Below are 18,775 nucleotides of genomic sequence, written 5' to 3'. Positions count from 1 at the left end.
AAAAAATAAAAACATAGTGGAACCTCGATTATCTGATCTAACTTTCCCCGGTCCCAGATCGGATAATCAAATTCAGATAATCAAGAGAATGGGCGGGACTCAGGCTGTCAGCTTAAAAATTGTAAATATATCAATAAAACCTTGTATTCAACTGATACCTAAATATATTGTGGCTAAGGAAACTAAGTTCAGCGTTTCATTTTAATCATGGGAAAGCATGGACTTTTGTGTGTTTTATCAGAGAATTTTGGTGGGTTTTTTTTTTGTTTGTTTTGGTTTTTTTTAAATCATGGAAAACTAGGATTCCTGATGCTCACACAGCTGATGTGAGCTAGGCTCTAGATGCAGAGCTCTCAGGGAGGAGGAAGTCTAACTGGTTGCTTTAAGGCCTCTTTTGCTTGATTGAGTTTGTTTGGGAAATGATAAACTCTCTTTCCCTGTTTGTCTGACTCAGTGAACAGGCCCACATACCCTGCCCTGCTTGTGCCTCTCTGGCCCATGCTTATGGCAGGCTGCCTACAGCTGGTTAGGACAGTACTTGGAGATGAAATTCTGTAGGAGAGGGTGGCTAAGCCCAGTTCTTCTTTCCATTCTTCATGCTACCTGCCCCTTCCCTGGTTAATATCCCCAGTATCTCTGTGGCTGGCAACCTCCCCTTAATACATTCCCTCTTCTCTCTCACTCATGACAGACTTCAATGTTGAATACATCCAGCGGGGTGGCCTGAGAGACCCTTTGATTTTCAAGAACTCTGACGGGCTCGGAATAAAGTAAGTGTTGAGGATATGGAAGGGTGGGTGACTCTAGCCTAGCTGGCCACTGGCTGTACTACAGAAATAACCTAGCAGTCTGACAGGGCCTTTCCACCTGAGGGTGGTCTTTCTATCCCAAGTTGTATCCGTGGATGCTCTCCTAAGAGTTCCCAGTTCAGAATCTAGTCCAACTGTGGGAAAGCAGATTCTGGTAGCTGCCCCGGTGCAGCTTGTTTTTACCGTGCTTTTGACACATGTGCTCATTCTAACTGGGCGCCCATCTGGGGTGGTGGTTGTATTTGTATCATTGCAGCGCCTAGGATCCCCAGCAGTGGGCCAGACCACATTGTTCTGTGCTGATACAGCACCTCACGCAAAGACAAGTATCAGAGGGGTAGCCGTGTTAGTCTGGATCTGTAAAAGCAGCAAAGAGTCCTGTGGCAAGACTAACAGATGTATTGGAGCACGACCTTTCGTGGGTGAATACCCACTTTGTCGGATGCATGTAGAACAAAGACAGTTGCTTGGCTTATGAGCCCTGTCTGAGAGAGTATGAGTTGGGCAAGAGTTACAAGAATGGGTCAATCAGTGAAGTGAAGATGCTCTTGCCTGCCTGAGTTGCTAAAGGGAGAGGCTAGTCAATAGGTTAGGACCATTCAGAATATGATAATGAACACACTATATAGGTTTTGGGTTTGGCTCTCCCTTAGTGGGGCTCAAATGCTCTGCTCTGAGATCTGTTAGGTTCCTTGGGCATGGCTCTTTCCTGACTTGGGTGGAGGGAATTAACTGATACACTCCCAAGTGCTGTGCTTTCATGGTGCCAAGTGAGATGTCACTTACAATTGTGCAGATCTGCTTAACATGCTCATCCCTCTTTCCTTATATGCTGTGATCAGCTAATGCTGATGGCATTCAAATTAACCCCTTTTTTAGATGAATGGGACAGTTCACCCTTCAGAGCTATTGTTTCAGACTCCCTGCAAATTTAGGCCTAGTCTTCACAGTTTTTAGTACTGGTATGAGTCTGCTAGTTATGGGGATGACATTTTTTTACCTATTATAGTTAGGAATAAACTGGAAGTAAGCTATATCAATGAAACCCCGTTTGTACTAGTATAACAGTCCACCCTAGTGGGGGTTCTACCACTTTAACCGGATCAGTGTAGATAAAACACCATGACTGGTGTATCATATATTGCGGCATTATTCAGTTCACACTTTGAAAGGTTTTCTTTAACCATGAAGGTTAGAGACTTAGGCCCTGCATGCAGTGGAGATATTTATGCCAGTGTAGCTACACCGGTACAAACACAAACGTAGATGTGCTGTGTCGGTGTGATGCGGCTTGTACTGCTGTAGATGCACCAATACCCATCGCCAGTATAGATAGGCCATTACTTTGACTTTTTAAATGAAAGCTGAGGCTTATTCTACATTAAAATTTAGTTTGACCTAGTTACATTGCTCAGGGGTGTGAAAAAAATCACACCTCTAAGCACTGTAGTTAAGCCAACCTAACCCCTAGGTTAACGGAAGAATTCTTCTGTTGATCTAGCTGCTGCCTCTCGGGAGACAGATTACGTACATCGCCTGGAAAACCCCTTGGGTTGCTATAGGAAGTGTCTGTGCTACGGTGGCATAGGGGGAGCTGTGCGGCTATAGTGTGCATAGCGTAAACGTGTCTGGTGATTCTCAAGTATAGGCTGACCTTTTCCTAGAGCCTCTGTACAATGCGTGTACTTGCTGGTGACAATTTATCCTATTCCTAAACTACCACTACTCCCCTTGTGACAGTTGTGGCCAGCATTTGCCTGTTGAGGCACCTGAGTGGATTTATTGTTTACAGAAGAATCTGTTTGCACACATTGGTTTGTGTGCTACTATCATGGCTCTCTTGGCTGCCCTCAAAGGTGGAGGGGCAAGCATATAGCATTCTATAGGGGAGAGGAAGGCAAATGTGGAGGGATGGAGCCTTTGAAATGCCTATATGAAGCCAAGGGCTACAGGAGGGAGAGAGGCCTGTGGTGGAGACCCTGGTTTGTTTTAGTTAAGTGTCTGTCTTGCAGGATGCCAGATCCTGACTTCAGTGTGAATGACGTGCGACTGTATGTAGGTAAGTGTCTGTCTCTCCTGCTGCCTTGTGGCATGGTAGTAACTGGCCACGGTGATTTTTCAGAAGGGGTGGAGGGGACTAGTTCAGACTGTTGAATGCATGAGCTACAACAGTCTTTATGGCTCCCTCAACACATTGCTGTCTGGGTTCTAACAGCCTCTCCAGTCCAAATAATCAAGGATTTTTACTGCCTGAGAAGAAATCTAGTCTGACCAGGAGTAGCTGAGCCATGGGCTTTGTTCAGAAAACTCTAAACAGTTCCTGGTTGCCCTGGTGTGGATGAGGACGAGGGCCTTGGTACACTCCTGCAGGAAAGGGATTGGCCTTGCACATAGATGGGTGGGGCTTACAAGTTCATCCCTCAGAAAGGGCCTGTCCTCTTGTGTCCTGGCTTGTCTGTTCTTAGTAGCAATTTGTGCACAGCAGTGATGTCTGTTTTGCTCTGGCAGGGAGCCGGCGGATGGTGGATGTCATGGATGTGAACACACAAAGGGACATTGAGATGTCCATGGCACAATGGGCACGCTACTATGAGACCCCAGAGGAGGAGCGGGAGAAATTATATAATGTCATCAGCTTGGAGTTCAGCCATACAAGGCTGGAGAACCTGGTGCAGAGACCTGCTACGGTCAGTAAAGTTGTTGTCTTCTCCCCCCTTTCCTTTCATTTTGGTAAAGGTAGAGCACTGAGCCTGGTCCCTCTGTACTGAAGAAGAGAGCAACCAAAGGCCTCCCTACAATACTTATGGGGTCAGACAGGGTTGCTGCTGCTTCTCCAATCCCAAAGAGCAGCTGGAGCTCTGTGTAAGTTTTGAGCACCTGCACCATTGCAGACCTTGCTAAACTGGTGAGAAGTGCAGAAAGGAATGGGTAGACTGTTCTGTCAGAGGAGGCCGCAGTAATCCTATCTAAATCGTCAAGACAGTCATTGTGGAGGCAGAATTATTTGTAGTTAATGAGGTAGGTTGGGGGGCAAAGCTGCGGAGTGACAGCCTGCAGGTGAGAGAATGTAAGCCGTTCCTAATGAGGACGGTTAACTAGGCAGTGGAGTAACCTGCTCTGCTGGAAGGGGTTCAAGAACAGATACTTGGTAGAGCACATCCAAGTCTGAATAAAGGATACATTTGAGCTAGTCCAAGTTTTAGTCCCTGGACTGGATCACTGACTCCCAACCTCATCCTGTTAAGCTGGTTCCACTGCCTGACAAGACCATGGCTCTCTTCCAACCAGTGCCTGCTTATGCATTCAGTTGCGTGCACTGAACTGCTATGAAGTTTGGTAGAACCCCTTCCTGCATCTTGGGGGAAGCACAGACAGCCAAGTAAAAGGTGGGAATACCAGCAAAGCTACAAAGTAATACTTCCGTTGCATGACATATGAAAATAACCCAGTCAGGGCAGCATCCCATCAGATTATTTATGTTGTTCTTAAACCTTCCATGTGCTTCAGAATTTTGTGTTACAAATGTCCATTACTATGTAGAGGTTGCAGTGGGGGGTGGGGGGAGCTGGAGATTTCTGCAGCTTGGGTAAAGGGAGTGTGGGGAGGGGTCTTGAGAATATGTAAAAAACAATTGGGAATGTCAGAGAAGCACACAAGCAGGATGATGATAATATGATGGAGTAGTGAATGTTGACAACTAAATTAACTCATAAACCTAAGGACAGGGTCCCATTGAGATAAATGCAGAGTGGTTCATACCTTAGCTGTTGTGTCAGATTCTCTGCAGACTCTGACACTGGTGTATTACGTATTCGTCATTCATATTTGGAAGATTTCCTACGCAACTATAAGAATTAGAACAGTTTGTTTAAATAAGTTAGATTTCAGAGCACAGTTCTGTGGCAAGGGTGATCTGCACGCTGGATTCTGCAGAGCTGTGAAATGCATGAAATCCTGGATTCCGGTCCCAAGCCTGAAGTAGCAGTGTGGCAAAGTGGCTAGGAACTGACACCTGGTCATCCTTGTGACTGTGATCATGCCTGGGAGGCAGTCTCACTACAGCCATAAATAGTATTTCTATTTTAGTAGTCCTTTGTTTTTGTTACCTGGCCATTGCAGATGTCAGATTGGCCACAGGACCTCCTAGAAATACTCAAGCATGTGAAAAGAGCCATGGACCATCTTACCGAGACTTGGGCCTAATTCCTTTCTGGTTGCAGGTGGATTTGATTGACTGGGTCGACAACATGTGGCCAAGACACCTAAAGGAGAGTCAGACGGAGTCTACAAATGCCATTCTGGAAATGCAGTATCCCAAGGTGCAAAAGTAAGTGACCTCATGAAGCACATGTACCCAGCTCCTCCTCCTTCTGGTGGATCTAAGGGGTGAGGCAATCACGCAAGTAAAACTGAATGTGGCAGGCAGCCTGGTTTTGAGGAGAGATGAGGGAGTCTGTGTCCCTCTGTACCTGCCCCCAGGTACTGTTTGTATATACCATTAAAACAGCAGAGCTGTTAACTCCTCCAGCCTCTGGACAGTTGCACAAATTCGTCTCTTTGTTGCATTTGGTAAAACTTGCTTGGCTTGTCATTCTAATACAGCATGTTGAATTGGACAAGTTGCCAAGTGTTTACTGTCCTGCCGTAGCAAGCAAGACTAGGCAATGACAGACTTCAGTGATCTTTTAGAATCCCAGACCTTTTAGGAAGATGAGGAGGGAAGCTCTTCCTTCCCCTGCCTGGGCTAAGGCTCCTCCTGTGTATTTGATTTCTTGATGTAAATAAACTCTCCTGCCATTGCCAGCAATCTATCACTGTAGTATTTAGACTCACATGCTGCTCAGTCTGCATTTCCCTGGAGCCTAACACTACTATTTGTCCCTGCACCCACCCACCCCCATCTTGCCTCTCCACACCCCTTGAGTATGCTGCAGCTGTTGGGGGTTTCACAAGTGACAGCTTTAAAACAGAGGTATGTGCTACTCACTTTCATCCTGCTCATCTCTTCTTCCTGTCTCTGGCTAGGTACTGTCTGATGAGTGTTAAGGGCTGCTACACAGATTTCCATGTGGACTTTGGCGGCACCTCTGTATGGTACCACATTCACCGAGGGGGAAAGGTATGAGGGCAGCCCCTGTGAGGACTGCTAAAAATGTTTTATGTTGGTCTTTAGAATGCAACCAAAGTAGAGCTAAATTTACAAAGCCATGTGCTTCAGGAGAGATCTGACCTCTAAACTGGGATGCTGTTCCATGGTAGGTGTGACATAACTATCAGTCTCTACCGCTGGTCTCAGAATGCTATCTGGGGTTCCTAAAGACTAACTGGAGTGCTTTCAAAAGTGCAGTTATCTAAAGATCTTAAATTGCAAACAGGTACCCTTAAAGTGACACATGGGTTAAAAGTATAAGGATCAGAGCTCAGGATGGGTGGTGATGGGTTTGAATATGAAACTCTTGTCAAACTCTGAGCTTCTCAGCTTTAGTCCATTTCTTATAACTGAACCCAACTCTGTCAAACTTCATCAAGGCTTGGATGGATTTGGATGCAAATTTCTCTGGCTCATCTCTGATTGGTTAGCATTAAGTCTCTCAACTTTGCATAATAGACTTCTGATGATTTACAATTAAGGTTGTGGGATGTCTTTGAAAGCCTAATGCGACTTTCCACTGGTTTAGACTTCTGAGGTTCTACTGTAATACAACACCACATATGAACTGCACAGAAGTTACGAACACCTCAGGAATGAAGGTTATTCGTAACTCTGAAGTGTTTGTAACTCTGTACAAAACGTTATGGTGGTTCTTTCAAAAGTTTACAACTGAATATTGACTTAGTACAGCTTTGAAATTTTACTATGCAAAAGAAGAATGCTGCTTTTAACCATCTTAATTTCAATAAAACAAACACAGAAACAATTTCTTTACCTTGTCAAATTTTTTTAAACTTTCCCTTTATCTTTTTTAGTAGTTTACATTTAACACAGTACTGTATTTGCTTTTTCTTTTCTCTGCTGCTGCCTGATTGCATACTTTTGGTTCCAAATGAGATATATGGTTGACTGGTCAGTTCATAACGCTGAGGTTCTACTGTGCTATCTTTATTAACAAGAATGTTAGTTTTTTGTAACGCTTAAAGGTACAAGGCAACGTGGTAATAATAAAGAACTACCCAAGCATAATTATAAAGCATAAACAAACTTCAGTACATAAAATTTTATATGCATAAACTCAATGTTGAAAAGCCTTCCTGGGCTATTGATATCTGAAAGACATAGGCATTAGATGGACTCCTGCATATAAAACTGCTCTAAATAATCCAGGTTTTCTTCCCTGTACAAACATCATTGAGTCTCATCCCTGGTCTATACTCTGTCACAGAGGATCTAGTCCTTGGTAAAATGCACAGAGAAGCCCACAGAGCTCTGACCCCATCAACACCAGTCTCTAAAGGAATTGTAGGTCTGGAACCATAGACTTAAGATATCATCTGAAATCAGACACACCTGAAAGAGAGCTGGATCCCCCAGCTCCTGCACTCTCTTACATATTTGTTGTAGCAAATATGTGGCTGCTACATCCTCCTAGCATGATTGATCTCCCTGCCTACTCATCTTGCATAGAAAGTGTTTAAATGTTTGTGGGGGGGGTTGGTCTTGAAACTATACTTTGCCTTGATTCAGGCCTGGTCTTAACACTTAACATATGTTAGCTTCTTGGGCTGAACCCTTCTGGGTTCATGTAGGAATTGTCTGCCCCAATGTGACCCAAGATCCGTCTGGGCCAGCACCCTGCCTGATATGTGTTAAGTACCATCTTACCCTGTCTACACTAGGACTTAAAATGTGGAATCACAGAAGTATAAGGACTGGAAAGGACCTTGATAGGTCATCTAGTCCAAGCTTCGGCACTCAAGGCAGGACTAAGTAATAACTAGACAGCTGTTTGTCAAATCTGTTCTTAAAAACCTCAAGTGATGGAGCTTCCAGAAGATTCCTAGGCAGTTTTGTCCAGTGCTTAACTATCCTGACAGGAAGTATTTCCTAATGTGAAACCTAAACCTCCCTTGGTACAATTTAAACCCATTCTCTGAGGTTAACTAGAACAATTTTTCACCCTCCTCCTTGTAACAAACTTTTATGTACTTGAAAACTGTTATGATGTCCCCCCTCCATCTTCTCTTCACCAGACTAAACAAACCCAGGTTTTTCAATCTTTCCTCATGTTTACTAGATCTTCAATAATTTTTGTTGCTCTCCTTGGGACTTGCTGCAATTTATCCATCTTTCCTGAAATGTGGTGTCCAGAACTGGACACACTGTTCCAGTTGAGGCCTTACCAGTGTGGAATAGAGTGGAAGAATTGCTCCTTGTATCTTGTTTACAACACTCTTGCAAGAATGATGTTCACTTTTTTCATTCTGGGATGTACAATAGCTATCATGTTTTAATAACACACCATTTTCCCTGGTGTAGACAGTGCTGAAGAATTGTTGACACAAATTTGCACTGTTTGAGTTTAAACCAGTGCAAAAAACTCCAATATTTCAGCTTAAGAGAGGCTCAGATCAGGTCTAAGCTATAACGTTTTGCAGACATAGCTATGTCAGTTAAGGACATATGGGCAAAAATCACACCCCTAACTGAAACAACTATGCTAATAAAAGCCGAAAAGTAGATGCAGTTATTCTGACAAAGTTCTTTTGCCAGTATAGCTTACTTCATTCAGGGAATTTGGTATAGGCCAGAGGTGGGCAAACTTCTTGGCCCAAGGGCCACATTGGGGAATAGAAATTGTATGGCTGACCATGAATGTTCACAAAATTGGGGTTGGGGTGCAGGAGGAGGTGAGTGCTCTGGGGGAGGGGCTGGGGATGAGGAGTTTGGGGTGTAGGAGGTTGGGATCAAGGGGTTTGGAGAGCAGGAGGGGGATCAAGGCTGGGGCAGGGGGGAGAGGCTCAGGGGTGCAGGCTCAGAGTGGCACTCACCTCAAGCGGCTCCCAGAAGCAGTGGCATGTCGCTTCTCCAGCTCCTATGCGGAGGCGCTGGCAGGCGGCTCTGCATGCTGCCCCATCTACAGGCACCGCCCCTGCAGCTCCCATTGGAGCACCGGAGGGAGCCATTGGAGTGCGTAGGAGCCAGAGTGGGGCCATGCCGTGGCTTCCAGGAGCTGTGTGATACGGCCCCCGGCCAGAGAGGGGCTGAGCCTCGTGGTGAGGCTTGCGGGCCGGCTTAAAACGGCTCCAGCCTGCGGGCCATAGTTTGCCAACCCCTGGTATAGGCTCTATGAGCAAAAAAAACCTTTTTTGCTAGTACAAGCTATCTCATCTGGGAGGTTTTAACCCTTTCTAGTGTAGGCTAGGCCTCAGTGTCGTGGATGTCAAAGATCTGAGATAGTTTTTACAAAAAGCTATTTTAATTATGCACAACACTTTATGGAGTTTGACATGTACAGGAAGAGGGAGATCTTCTAACACCCAAGGAAGCTAAGGCATCTGTCTGCCACAGAAAGGTACACAACTCTCATCTTTGCCTTTGAAAGTCATCCTAAGGTGTTCAGTAGTAACAGGCAGCTTACTATTTATTATAGGCGCACAAAAATGAGCCATTTTGGAAAAATTTCCTTGGAACCTAACACCCTCACCCCTGTTTACATTAATTCTTATGGGGAAATTGGATTTGCTAAACATCGTTTTGCATAAAGTAGCATTTTTCAGGAACAGAACTACAACGTTAAGTGAGGAGTTACTTTCTTTGTATACTGTAGGGCTACACAGAGGCTAATAGGCATTTTCAGTAGTAGAACTTCACTTCAGAAAACATTGCTATACATCTTGTGCGTGTCTAAGGATCTAGAATTTCCAGTGGGTTTTGTATTCTTGTCTCGTTGGTTTGCCTGTAAGGTGATGAATTTCCACATACCCTGGATGCTTGCAGTACTCCTCACGTCATTCTGATATGAAGTCTCTCTTGTTAGTTGCTGGTATCTCTAAGGGAATACCTATTGATGGTTCTGTTAGAACCATCCTTTGTGTGGCTCCTATTGTGGGTGGAAAGAGCTGGATGTTTGGTGCTTGAAAGAAATAACAGAAAAGGAGTGAAGGGAGTTTTGTCCACAACCGTTAAAGGATCTCTACCCAATGAACCTTGCAGATCTTCTGGCTGATCCCGCCAACACCCCAGAACCTGGAGCTCTACGAGAATTGGCTGCTGTCAGGAAAACAGGGGGACATCTTTCTTGGTGACAAAGTGTCAGACTGTCAACGAATTGAGCTCAAGCAGGGCTACACGTTCGTCATCCCCTCAGGTATAAGGGGCTGGGGGGAGAACCTTGGAAGTGTGCATTTGTCCTTGTCTTTGAAGGGAATATGATCTGTGCTAGGGGTCAGGAAGTCTGAGGCAGTGGGGAAAAGAATCTCTGGGGGATGCACCCATAAAATTAGGGTAGTTCAGAGCAGGGTGATTTCTCCCTGAACTTCCTGGATAGCAAGTCTCTGTGAGAGAGGAAAATATGATACACCTCTATTATCTCTAGCATCTTTCATACAAACTCCCATAATAGATCACCAAGTTAACTAGATGCTAAATCTAAATAACAAAGCAGGGGTCAGTAATAGGCAGAGGAGAAAGATATATTCAGCTGAATATTTGAAATGAGCTGGACAAAGAGAGGCTCTTCCAGATGGCAGAAGCTGAAGAGAAGGTGCTTGGTGGGAACTATTGGAGGTGCAAAATGGAAGCTAGTCCTGATAGAGGAAGCAAGGTAGGGGAGTAGGCGGGAGGGTGTGTGGTTGGCTATAATAACTCCGTGGACATTTCTAAAATGAGGACAGTTTTGACCTGTGTCCTGTAATGAAAGGTGTGTGGAGGAGAGTGCATGTATTTAGGAAATGAGAAGTGTGACTGCACTGCTTTATATGTGTGAGAAGGTGGCAGCAGCATCCGGCAGATGCTGGAATCTGTGGAGGTGGAAACATTGAGATGGGAGTTGCAGGAGTGAAGGTCAGAGGATCTTGGGACTTTGAGGCTAACTGTGTGTAGTGACTTGTAGAACAAACATGTGGCAAAAGGGAGTTCATAGCCAAGGATGGTTCCAGGGCTAGGAACTGTGGAAGCACTTGGGAGCGCTAAACAGATGAGAAGATAAATGAGAAGTGGGTTTTGAGATTGTTCCATCAGTCCAAGAGGAACCCTTCTGTCTTTTGAGACATTGGGATATTCAGGTAAAGGGAGCTGAAACAAAGCTTCAGACTGACTTTGCCAAGGCAGGCAGAGGATAAACAGAAAAGTATCAAGAGTCCTTAAACATACCGCTGAATATGATCCAAGTAAGTGTTAAAGAAGGTGACGAGAACTCAGAGAAAAGGTAGATAAAGCAGAAAGATAAGCATTGATCCTTGTGGAAATCTATAGATCTGAACACTTATCTTAAGACTCTTAATTATTTGAGTCTGGTATGTCTTGAAAATTAACAGTCAGCTGGGTTGTGCTGGCAAATGGAATGGTCTACTGCAAGGCAAAGCTTGTTTGAGCAAGAGAGCTTTCTCAAGAGCTGGTCCAAGGCTATGGAACACTTGCAGGATCTGGGGGTCACTACTTTGTTCCAAATGCCAGGCACACTCTAGCCTGCCTTCACTAATAAAAGCACATAAATTACCATATGCAGCTTCCTCCTGGGGCAAGGAATGGACAATACCAAATGTGTCAGGTTTTTTCAACTGTGCTCATAATGCCTAGCATCTAAGTTGTCTCAGAGGGCTCTTGTTGCAGTGAAACCCATGCTGAAATTTGTCAAGGGCATGGTTTGTAAGAGGTGATTGGAGAGATGAGGAAAGCTAACACCGCTTTTGTGAAAGCAAAGATTACAAATAAATAGTAAGTGAGGGGTTTTTTTTTTAAAGGAGAGAACAGATCTTAAAGATACACCTCTACCCCAATATAATGCAACCTGATATAACACAAATTCGGATATAATGCGGTAAAGCAGCACGGAGGGCTGTACTCTCCAGCAGATCAAAGCAAGTTCAATATAACGCGGTTTCACCTATAACGCTGTAAGATTTTTTTGGCTCCCAAGGACAGCATTATATCGGGGTAGAGGTGTACCTGAATAAAAGAGCTGAGTGGCAGGAATATGGAGTTAGGGACAAATGTTGCAGAGGTGGTTTTCCTAAGAGATTGGATGATAGGAAGGTAGGGGGAAAGGAGGAGATAGATACTTCCCTGAACCATGGCTGCCGCAGCTTGGAAGGAAGTAAATTCCTCCCTGCTGGTTGTGGGAAGGCTTCAGCAAGGGGAGAGAGCTGTGAGAGTGAAGAGTACTAATGGTATGAAAGCGTGAGAATTACATGCACCTTTGGAAAAGATGGGAGAATCAGGAATTAGACCACTGTTTAGAAGGCATCGCTGCTGATCATATCTGTGCATTCTAGATCTTCTGGTTTAGTAAACTGTGCATACCCCATCTCTGCTTTTTCTCAAGGCACTGACCTGTTTGACTTAGGGTCTGTTATAGCTGGCCTGCATGCAAAACAGAGAACTGGAAACTTTCACTGGAACGAATTGGTTAAAGGCATATCTAGAGCTATCCAAACCGAGGAAACCCATGGCCAAGATCACATCCTACTGGAGAATCTAGTGTCATCAGAAACACTTTAATTTCTAAATGGATGAGGTAGACTGCCTGCTATTTCTTTGAGACCACGAGTGTGCTAGGTGACATGCAGATACAGACAGGCTCTGCCCCAAAGAGTTTAATCTGACTATCATGTGAGGAAAAAGTAGAAAAGGGGAGAGAAGGTGCTGCTGGAGGTAAGGAAGTGAGTGACAAATGAGAAATTGTAGACATACATGAGTGGGGGTGGCTGTAGCAGCTAAGATTGGGATTAGCACCGCCAGGCACACACTGTCCACATCCTTCCAGGGGCTAGGATCAGGCAGCTGGATTCAGAGTTAGAGGGGTATTTTAAATTAATATGGTGTGTGAGGATGCTTCAACCATGCATTTGTTAGACAGAGCTAGTCTATGAACTCTCCATTTCATAGAATCATAGAAGATTAGGGTTGGAAGAGACTTCAGGAAGTCTAGTCCAACCCCTTGCTCAAAGCAGGACCAACCCAACTAAATCATCCCAGCCAGGGCTTTGTCAAACCAGGCTTTAAAAAAAAAACCCTAGGTGACCCATTCCAGTGCTTCACCACTCTTCTAGTGAAATAGTTTTTCTAATATCCAACCTAGACCTCCCCCACTGCAATTTAAGATCATTGCTTACTGTCTTACTCTGACAGGTTGGATCCATGCTGTGTACACTCCCACTGACACTTTGGTTTTCGGGGGCAACTTCCTGCACAGCTTCAACATCCCCATGCAACTACGGATCTACAACATTGAAGACCGCACACGGGTAAGGACCATCAGGAGGCCCTGAAGGTGACCTCTGAATCAGAGACCCTACCTCAACGCAATGGAAAAAATACAGGTTACCAAGCTTCCAAAAGCTTACCGTGTCTAAGAAAATGGGAGGACTGACTGGTTTGGGACTGGGGCAGGATGGGATATGGGGTATTAACTTCTAGGGCACTGGTTCTAATCCAGCTCCAGGTTGGGGAGAACCAGGGGGAGCAGGGAATTGAGTACAGTGAATCTGAGTGGGGCTCTCCAAGCCCTTCTTTGTAGGAAAAAGAAGATTACTTGTCACTGGAGTCACTCAAATGTGATGCTTCTGCATTTTCATTTTCCTTCCTCTGCTGCTTTGGAGTCTTATGCTAAGTTTTGACCAGGCGGAGACGATTAATGAGGCCAAAGACCTCTTGTGACCTTGAGTGAGAGTGCTTGGATCTGCAGGCTGATACATCCCCACCAGTTAACTGCTGTGAATTAGGTTCAGGACTTGCCAGGCGTAGCGCACAGCTCCTAACATGAAGCTGCAAAAGCACTACGCAGACTGTTATTGACAATAGCCTTCCCTTCTCTTAAGCATCCTTCAGAACATGTAACTTAGTTAGATTTTAGCTTGAGGTCAAAGCGTGGTACTCGCAGCTAAGGTGTTGTGTAGTGTGCTTGCCTTGCTACTATCCCTGCAACAATGCGGGAGGGTTTGTTCGATGTTAAATGTAGCACAGATCTGTGACCCTAAACAAGAATAAAATGTGAATGGCCTGGGAGTGAGCTATGCCTGCACTGCCTTTGGGCAGCTTCTGACGGTAAGACGAAATGTCAGGATGCTGGAAGCACTCCCTGTATATGCTGTTCCATGTACCTGCAATTCCCACCTCCCACAAGAGGCTCATTCTGGGACCATGATAGCTGTGCTTGGAGTGCCATCACTGTGCTTTTCTGTTGAGTGTAACTGATCTCTTCCCTTGGCTCTGTCTTGCCTCTTTCACCCCATGACAGGTCCCAAATAAGTTTCGCTACCCCTTCTACTATGAGATGTGTTGGTATGTGCTGGAACGCTACGTTTACTGCATCACCAGCCACTCCCACCTGACCAAGGACTTCCAGAAGGAATCACTCAGCATGGGTAAGAGCAGCTGCTTGGCCCCCAGGTCTTCCTTGTCATACTGGAGGAGTTTCTTCCACTTCCCTCCCTGCCAATAAAGCAGAGTGGGGTGGGCATTCAAGAGGTTCACTTCCTTAAATTTCACACTTCCTATATTTCCTGTTAGCTGTGTTTAATGGAATCCGTGGGGAGAGGGCAAACAGGATGGAGGAGGTATGGTTTTATCAATGAGTCAAAAGCAGCAGTTTGTCCTGGAGCTTTCCTTTACCCCATGAAGTGCTAGGCCCGCTATCTCCTCGAAAGAGCTGCAGATAATCTGGCCCAAGTTGTCACCGTGTATGTGCCCAATGTAGTGGCGTGCAGCCTCTAGTGAATGGGAAGGGGCGATTCAGTCCCTGCTGCTGTGTTCAAGGGCCAGCTCCATCTGATGATGGGGAAAATATTTCCGGTGGCCTAGAACCTTATGGTGTGCTAGATTAAGTTGCTATGTCTGAGGTTTTTTACGTTGATGGTTGCAGGAGCCTCTTGCAACATAGCTGGAGCTAGGAATCCAATAAAAGGTGATGTATGAGACCTTGCTCTCAAAAGGGATCCGAAAATCATTTGCAGGATGCCTCTCATCACAGCTGTAGCATTTCCAGGGCTCGAACTTCTACCCAAAGGGCTCCAACAAAGGCAAAGCCCTGTGGCGGCGGCTCCTCCTGCAGATTTCAGAGTATTTTCTTTAGAAGCATAAGATGGTCAGTTCAGGGCAGCCAGCTGCTCTGAAACTCCTGCTCTTCTACAGCGTGACTCTATGTCCATTTGATCAGCTTCCCCCAGCAATGGAGTGTGGTGAAATAATGAACAGAGAGGTGACGTTAATGGGACAGCTATAGGACCAGTAGCATCCGCAGCCCTTCTCCTCTCTTGGCCTTGGTGGGGAGGGATGCTTTATATTTGGCACTCATTGGAAATCAGGCTACTCTTCTGCCACTTCCGCACAGTGGTCACTCTGGATCAGCCCCACTGGTGTATCCATTCAGTGTCTTGCTCTGTCCAACTGCTTGTTTTCCTGGCCTTACATGCCATTCTCTGGTGGTTGAGGGAGATCCCTTCCTGTCTCCTTCAGATGATTAGCCTGAAAACCCTCAATCTCCTGTAAGCAGTCTGCTTGGCAGGCCTGTGATTCTGCTCCTCTCACTCTCTACTCTTTCCCCTCACCCTCCTGGCAGATATGGAGTTGAGCTGCTTGGAGCCGGGGAACATGGATGAAGAGGACGATGCAGCAGGGAGGGAGCCCAGGCGCCCAGTCACCAGACGATCAATCCTCACAAGCCCTGTGGCTAATGGTGCCAACCTAGACTATGATGAACTAAGCAGAAGCTGCAGGATTCTGCCAGGCCTTAAGAGAACTCTGTCTATGGACTCCTCTGACTCCAGCCGGGGCTCCCACAACGGTCAGGCCTGGGATCCCCATGGCAGCAGTCCTTTCAAGTACAGAAAGGTGCATCTGACCCAGTTTGAACTGGAAGGTCTACGCTGCCTGGTGGACAAGCTGGAATCACTGCCTCTGCACAAGAAATGTGTCCCCACGGGCATAGAGGATGAGGATGCCCTCATTGCTGACGTTAAGGTATGTAGGAGCTGAGAACCTCTGTTTCATGGAGTCCCATTCCTACTGCCTGCCATTGTCTGTCTGTATACAAAAGCAAGGAGTGCCAATATGCTCCTGGCTTGTTGGGGGCAGTGCAAGAGAGGCTTAGGGAGGAATCCCCCCTGCAGCTGACCAGCTTGTGCCTGAAACCATGAGGTCTGGCTACATGATCTAAGCTGGCACATAGTTATCAATGGTTATAAAACTATACCTTCCGTTACTGAGTCCACTCTGTCTTGGTGACTTTCTGTGAGAGGTGCCCCAAAAGTGTGCTATACCCCTCCTGCAAAGGCACATTTAGTTCTAAATGTGCTACCCTCTAACTTGGTCTCCCCCCTTTTCCAGTGGGGACTTATGGTCTTTACTCATATTTCAGAGATAAAATGTAGGTATTCAACCTACCAAATGATGTTTAGAGGGTCTCTGGGCCCAAAAGGGAACACAGAACCCAACCTAATTTTGATTCCTTTAGGGGTGTAGAGATGCTAGTGTGACTAGCAGTCTATACCAAGGCAGTTTTTTCTGGTGCTGTCATGGACACAAGTTCTAAAAATCATCTTAGGACCCATTTGGTCCATTTTCAGGTGCCACTGCAAGATTGTTCATGGCACAATGTATTCTCCATACTAACCTTAATCCTCTGTTAGTGGTCAGCAGAAATCGCTTCTGTTCCTCATTGCCCAGTACAGATGGACTCGGTTGTATTTTTGTTTGGTTGTTTGCCCAGGATATATGATCTCTTGCAGAATTTGCTAGGTGCGTTATTATATGCATGTTTCTCATGTTCACCCTGTATCCCACCATGCTTTGCAATAGGCAGGCCTATGAAGATGGTCACCATGAGCCAGGTCTCTAACCCTTGCATTACTGAAGGAAGAAGGGAATTCCAGCCCACCCTTTTCCCAAAATATCAGCTTTGGATCCTAAAACCAAGGTTAGAAGGCTGGGTTTCTGTCCCACTCTTCCTCATTGTCCAGTCCTATGTTATGCTTTCTGTCCCTTCTGAAGCGGATGAAGAGGCAAACTTAGCCTTACCTCTCCACAAGTAGCACTGCCAGCCTTCTAGCCAAGCTTTGCCCATATTCCTGCCATCAGCACAAGTACGCCAGATTCCCACCCATTCCTTCTGTACAAAATTTAGAAAAAACATGCTCCTTCCAGTTTGGGGAAGTGAGCCACAGCTGTAGTTTATAGTAGTTACGCATGTGGAGAGGTGTGTCTGCATAGAGGAGTGTACTGTTGATGGTTTTAACTTCTTTCTTTCGCTTTTGTGGCTTTGTCATGTATGTTGTGTCGCAACCTTAACCGATACACAGTATAGTGTTGTATAAGAATTGTGAAAGTGGTGTGTCTGCACTCTTGACCTGAGTAAGGGATATTGCTGTGTATCCTTACCATCTGAATATTAGGTGTACTGCCTTTAGATCGCCTCGCAGCTTGCAACAATTGATGTCGTATCTTGTGAATTACATGGCATATTAGGCACATTCTAAACATCAGTTAATGGATGCTCCAGAAGGAGTATAGGAACTTCTTGGCCACTTTCCTAGGTTTTGTAGTCCACAAACCTGGTGGATCATGCCTTGCAGATCAACAGAAAGGACTGTGGGTGAAAAGGAGTACAGACTGACCAGAACATGCAATAGAACTCCTAAGCCAATTGTGAACTTCCACAGAGATCCTATCTCTTGTGAAAGAACCTCTTTGAAGCTTGCCTATATTAGCTCAATCCATATTTTCAAGACTTTCTCCACAGCCATGAGGGCTAGAAACTTATTCAAATGAAAGCTTTGATTCTGGAGCAACTACTTGTCATCAGAAATATTAGTCAACAAACATCATGATGGAGGAAAAAACAGCTCAGGTGAATATTGTTAAATCAAAATAACCTACTAAGAAACTTTAAAGTCAGTTTTCCCTTAGATGCCCTTAAAATCTACAAGGTAATCGTCTTTTAATCTTAAATGAGTAATTTTTTACCAAAAGTTTGAGACATGAATAAAGTTAAAAGGACCATTTTAAACAAATTATAATTAAATTTCTTGATCAATTTGGTAAAATCCTCAACATTAAATCTTCACTCTCAGATTATGTGCTGAGAACTTGGACAAGATATGCTCCATTACTTAGGGAAAACAAAGGGGTTTTGCTTTATATAGCAAAATTGAACCAAACTTTATCTTTGGAGTTGCTGTTGATGCCTCCATAATTCAATACATGGCATAAAGGATGAATGAGACTTAGATACTGTGTTTAATTTGCAAATATCCCTGAAGACCTTCCCATCTCTATGGTACCAGTACTGTGAGTCTTACCTGTTTGCTGTCGGTTGGTTCAGTAACTCCCATATTCATCATGGTTTGTATTTCTTCCGGCAGAACTGCAGCCATCTTTTCAGAAATACAGTGATACTATTGCTGTATCTGAGTGGAGTCCTACAGTGGTGATATGTTCTTCTGACTGGTCTTTCTTCTAGTAGTGCTCAGTCTTCCCTTGCAGTTCTTTGTTCTCTGAGATGTGGCTCAGATGAGGTTCTTCCTGGTGTAACCGTAGCCTGTCTAGATCTTACATCTTCTCCATCCTCCACCCTTGTCTGGCTCATTGCTTCGCTCCGAGAGAGTTAAGATATATTCTCACCACACTTGGCATTTGTCTGGGATAGCTGTCTGATAACTTAACAGCCTTGCTTTCTTCAAACTTGCATATTGTCCTTCCCATTCTGCAAGTAACTTATTCTATTGCAACACTAAGGGTATGTCTTCACTACTGGCCGGATCTGCGGGCAGCGATTGATCCAGCAGGGATCGATTTATCGTGTCTAGACTAGACA

The 18,775-nt window shown here is 45.0% G+C and overlaps 1 protein-coding gene across 6 annotated transcripts in view; it reads left to right on the top strand.

Moving 5' to 3' along the window:
- KDM2A (lysine demethylase 2A) overlaps positions 1-18,775 on the top strand; it is a 69,689-nt gene that overhangs the window by 32,451 nt on the left and 18,463 nt on the right. For all 6 annotated transcript variants that reach the window (XM_039517978.1, XM_039517972.1, XM_039517975.1 and 3 more), the window contains 9 exons: positions 692-770; positions 2,822-2,868; positions 3,318-3,496; positions 5,030-5,136; positions 5,835-5,928; positions 9,961-10,114; positions 13,096-13,211; positions 14,204-14,330; positions 15,524-15,924. In XM_039517978.1, the coding sequence (XP_039373912.1) occupies positions 692-770; positions 2,822-2,868; positions 3,318-3,496; positions 5,030-5,136; positions 5,835-5,928; positions 9,961-10,114; positions 13,096-13,211; positions 14,204-14,330; positions 15,524-15,924 (1,304 nt within the window). The remainder of the gene's footprint in view (positions 1-691; positions 771-2,821; positions 2,869-3,317; positions 3,497-5,029; positions 5,137-5,834; positions 5,929-9,960; positions 10,115-13,095; positions 13,212-14,203; positions 14,331-15,523; positions 15,925-18,775) is intronic.

Source organism: Mauremys reevesii, unplaced genomic scaffold (genome assembly GCF_016161935.1).
Source record: "Mauremys reevesii isolate NIE-2019 unplaced genomic scaffold, ASM1616193v1 Contig2, whole genome shotgun sequence".
Lineage (NCBI taxonomy): Eukaryota > Metazoa > Chordata > Testudines > Geoemydidae > Mauremys > Mauremys reevesii.
This window is presented reverse-complemented; position numbering and strand designations above follow the sequence as displayed.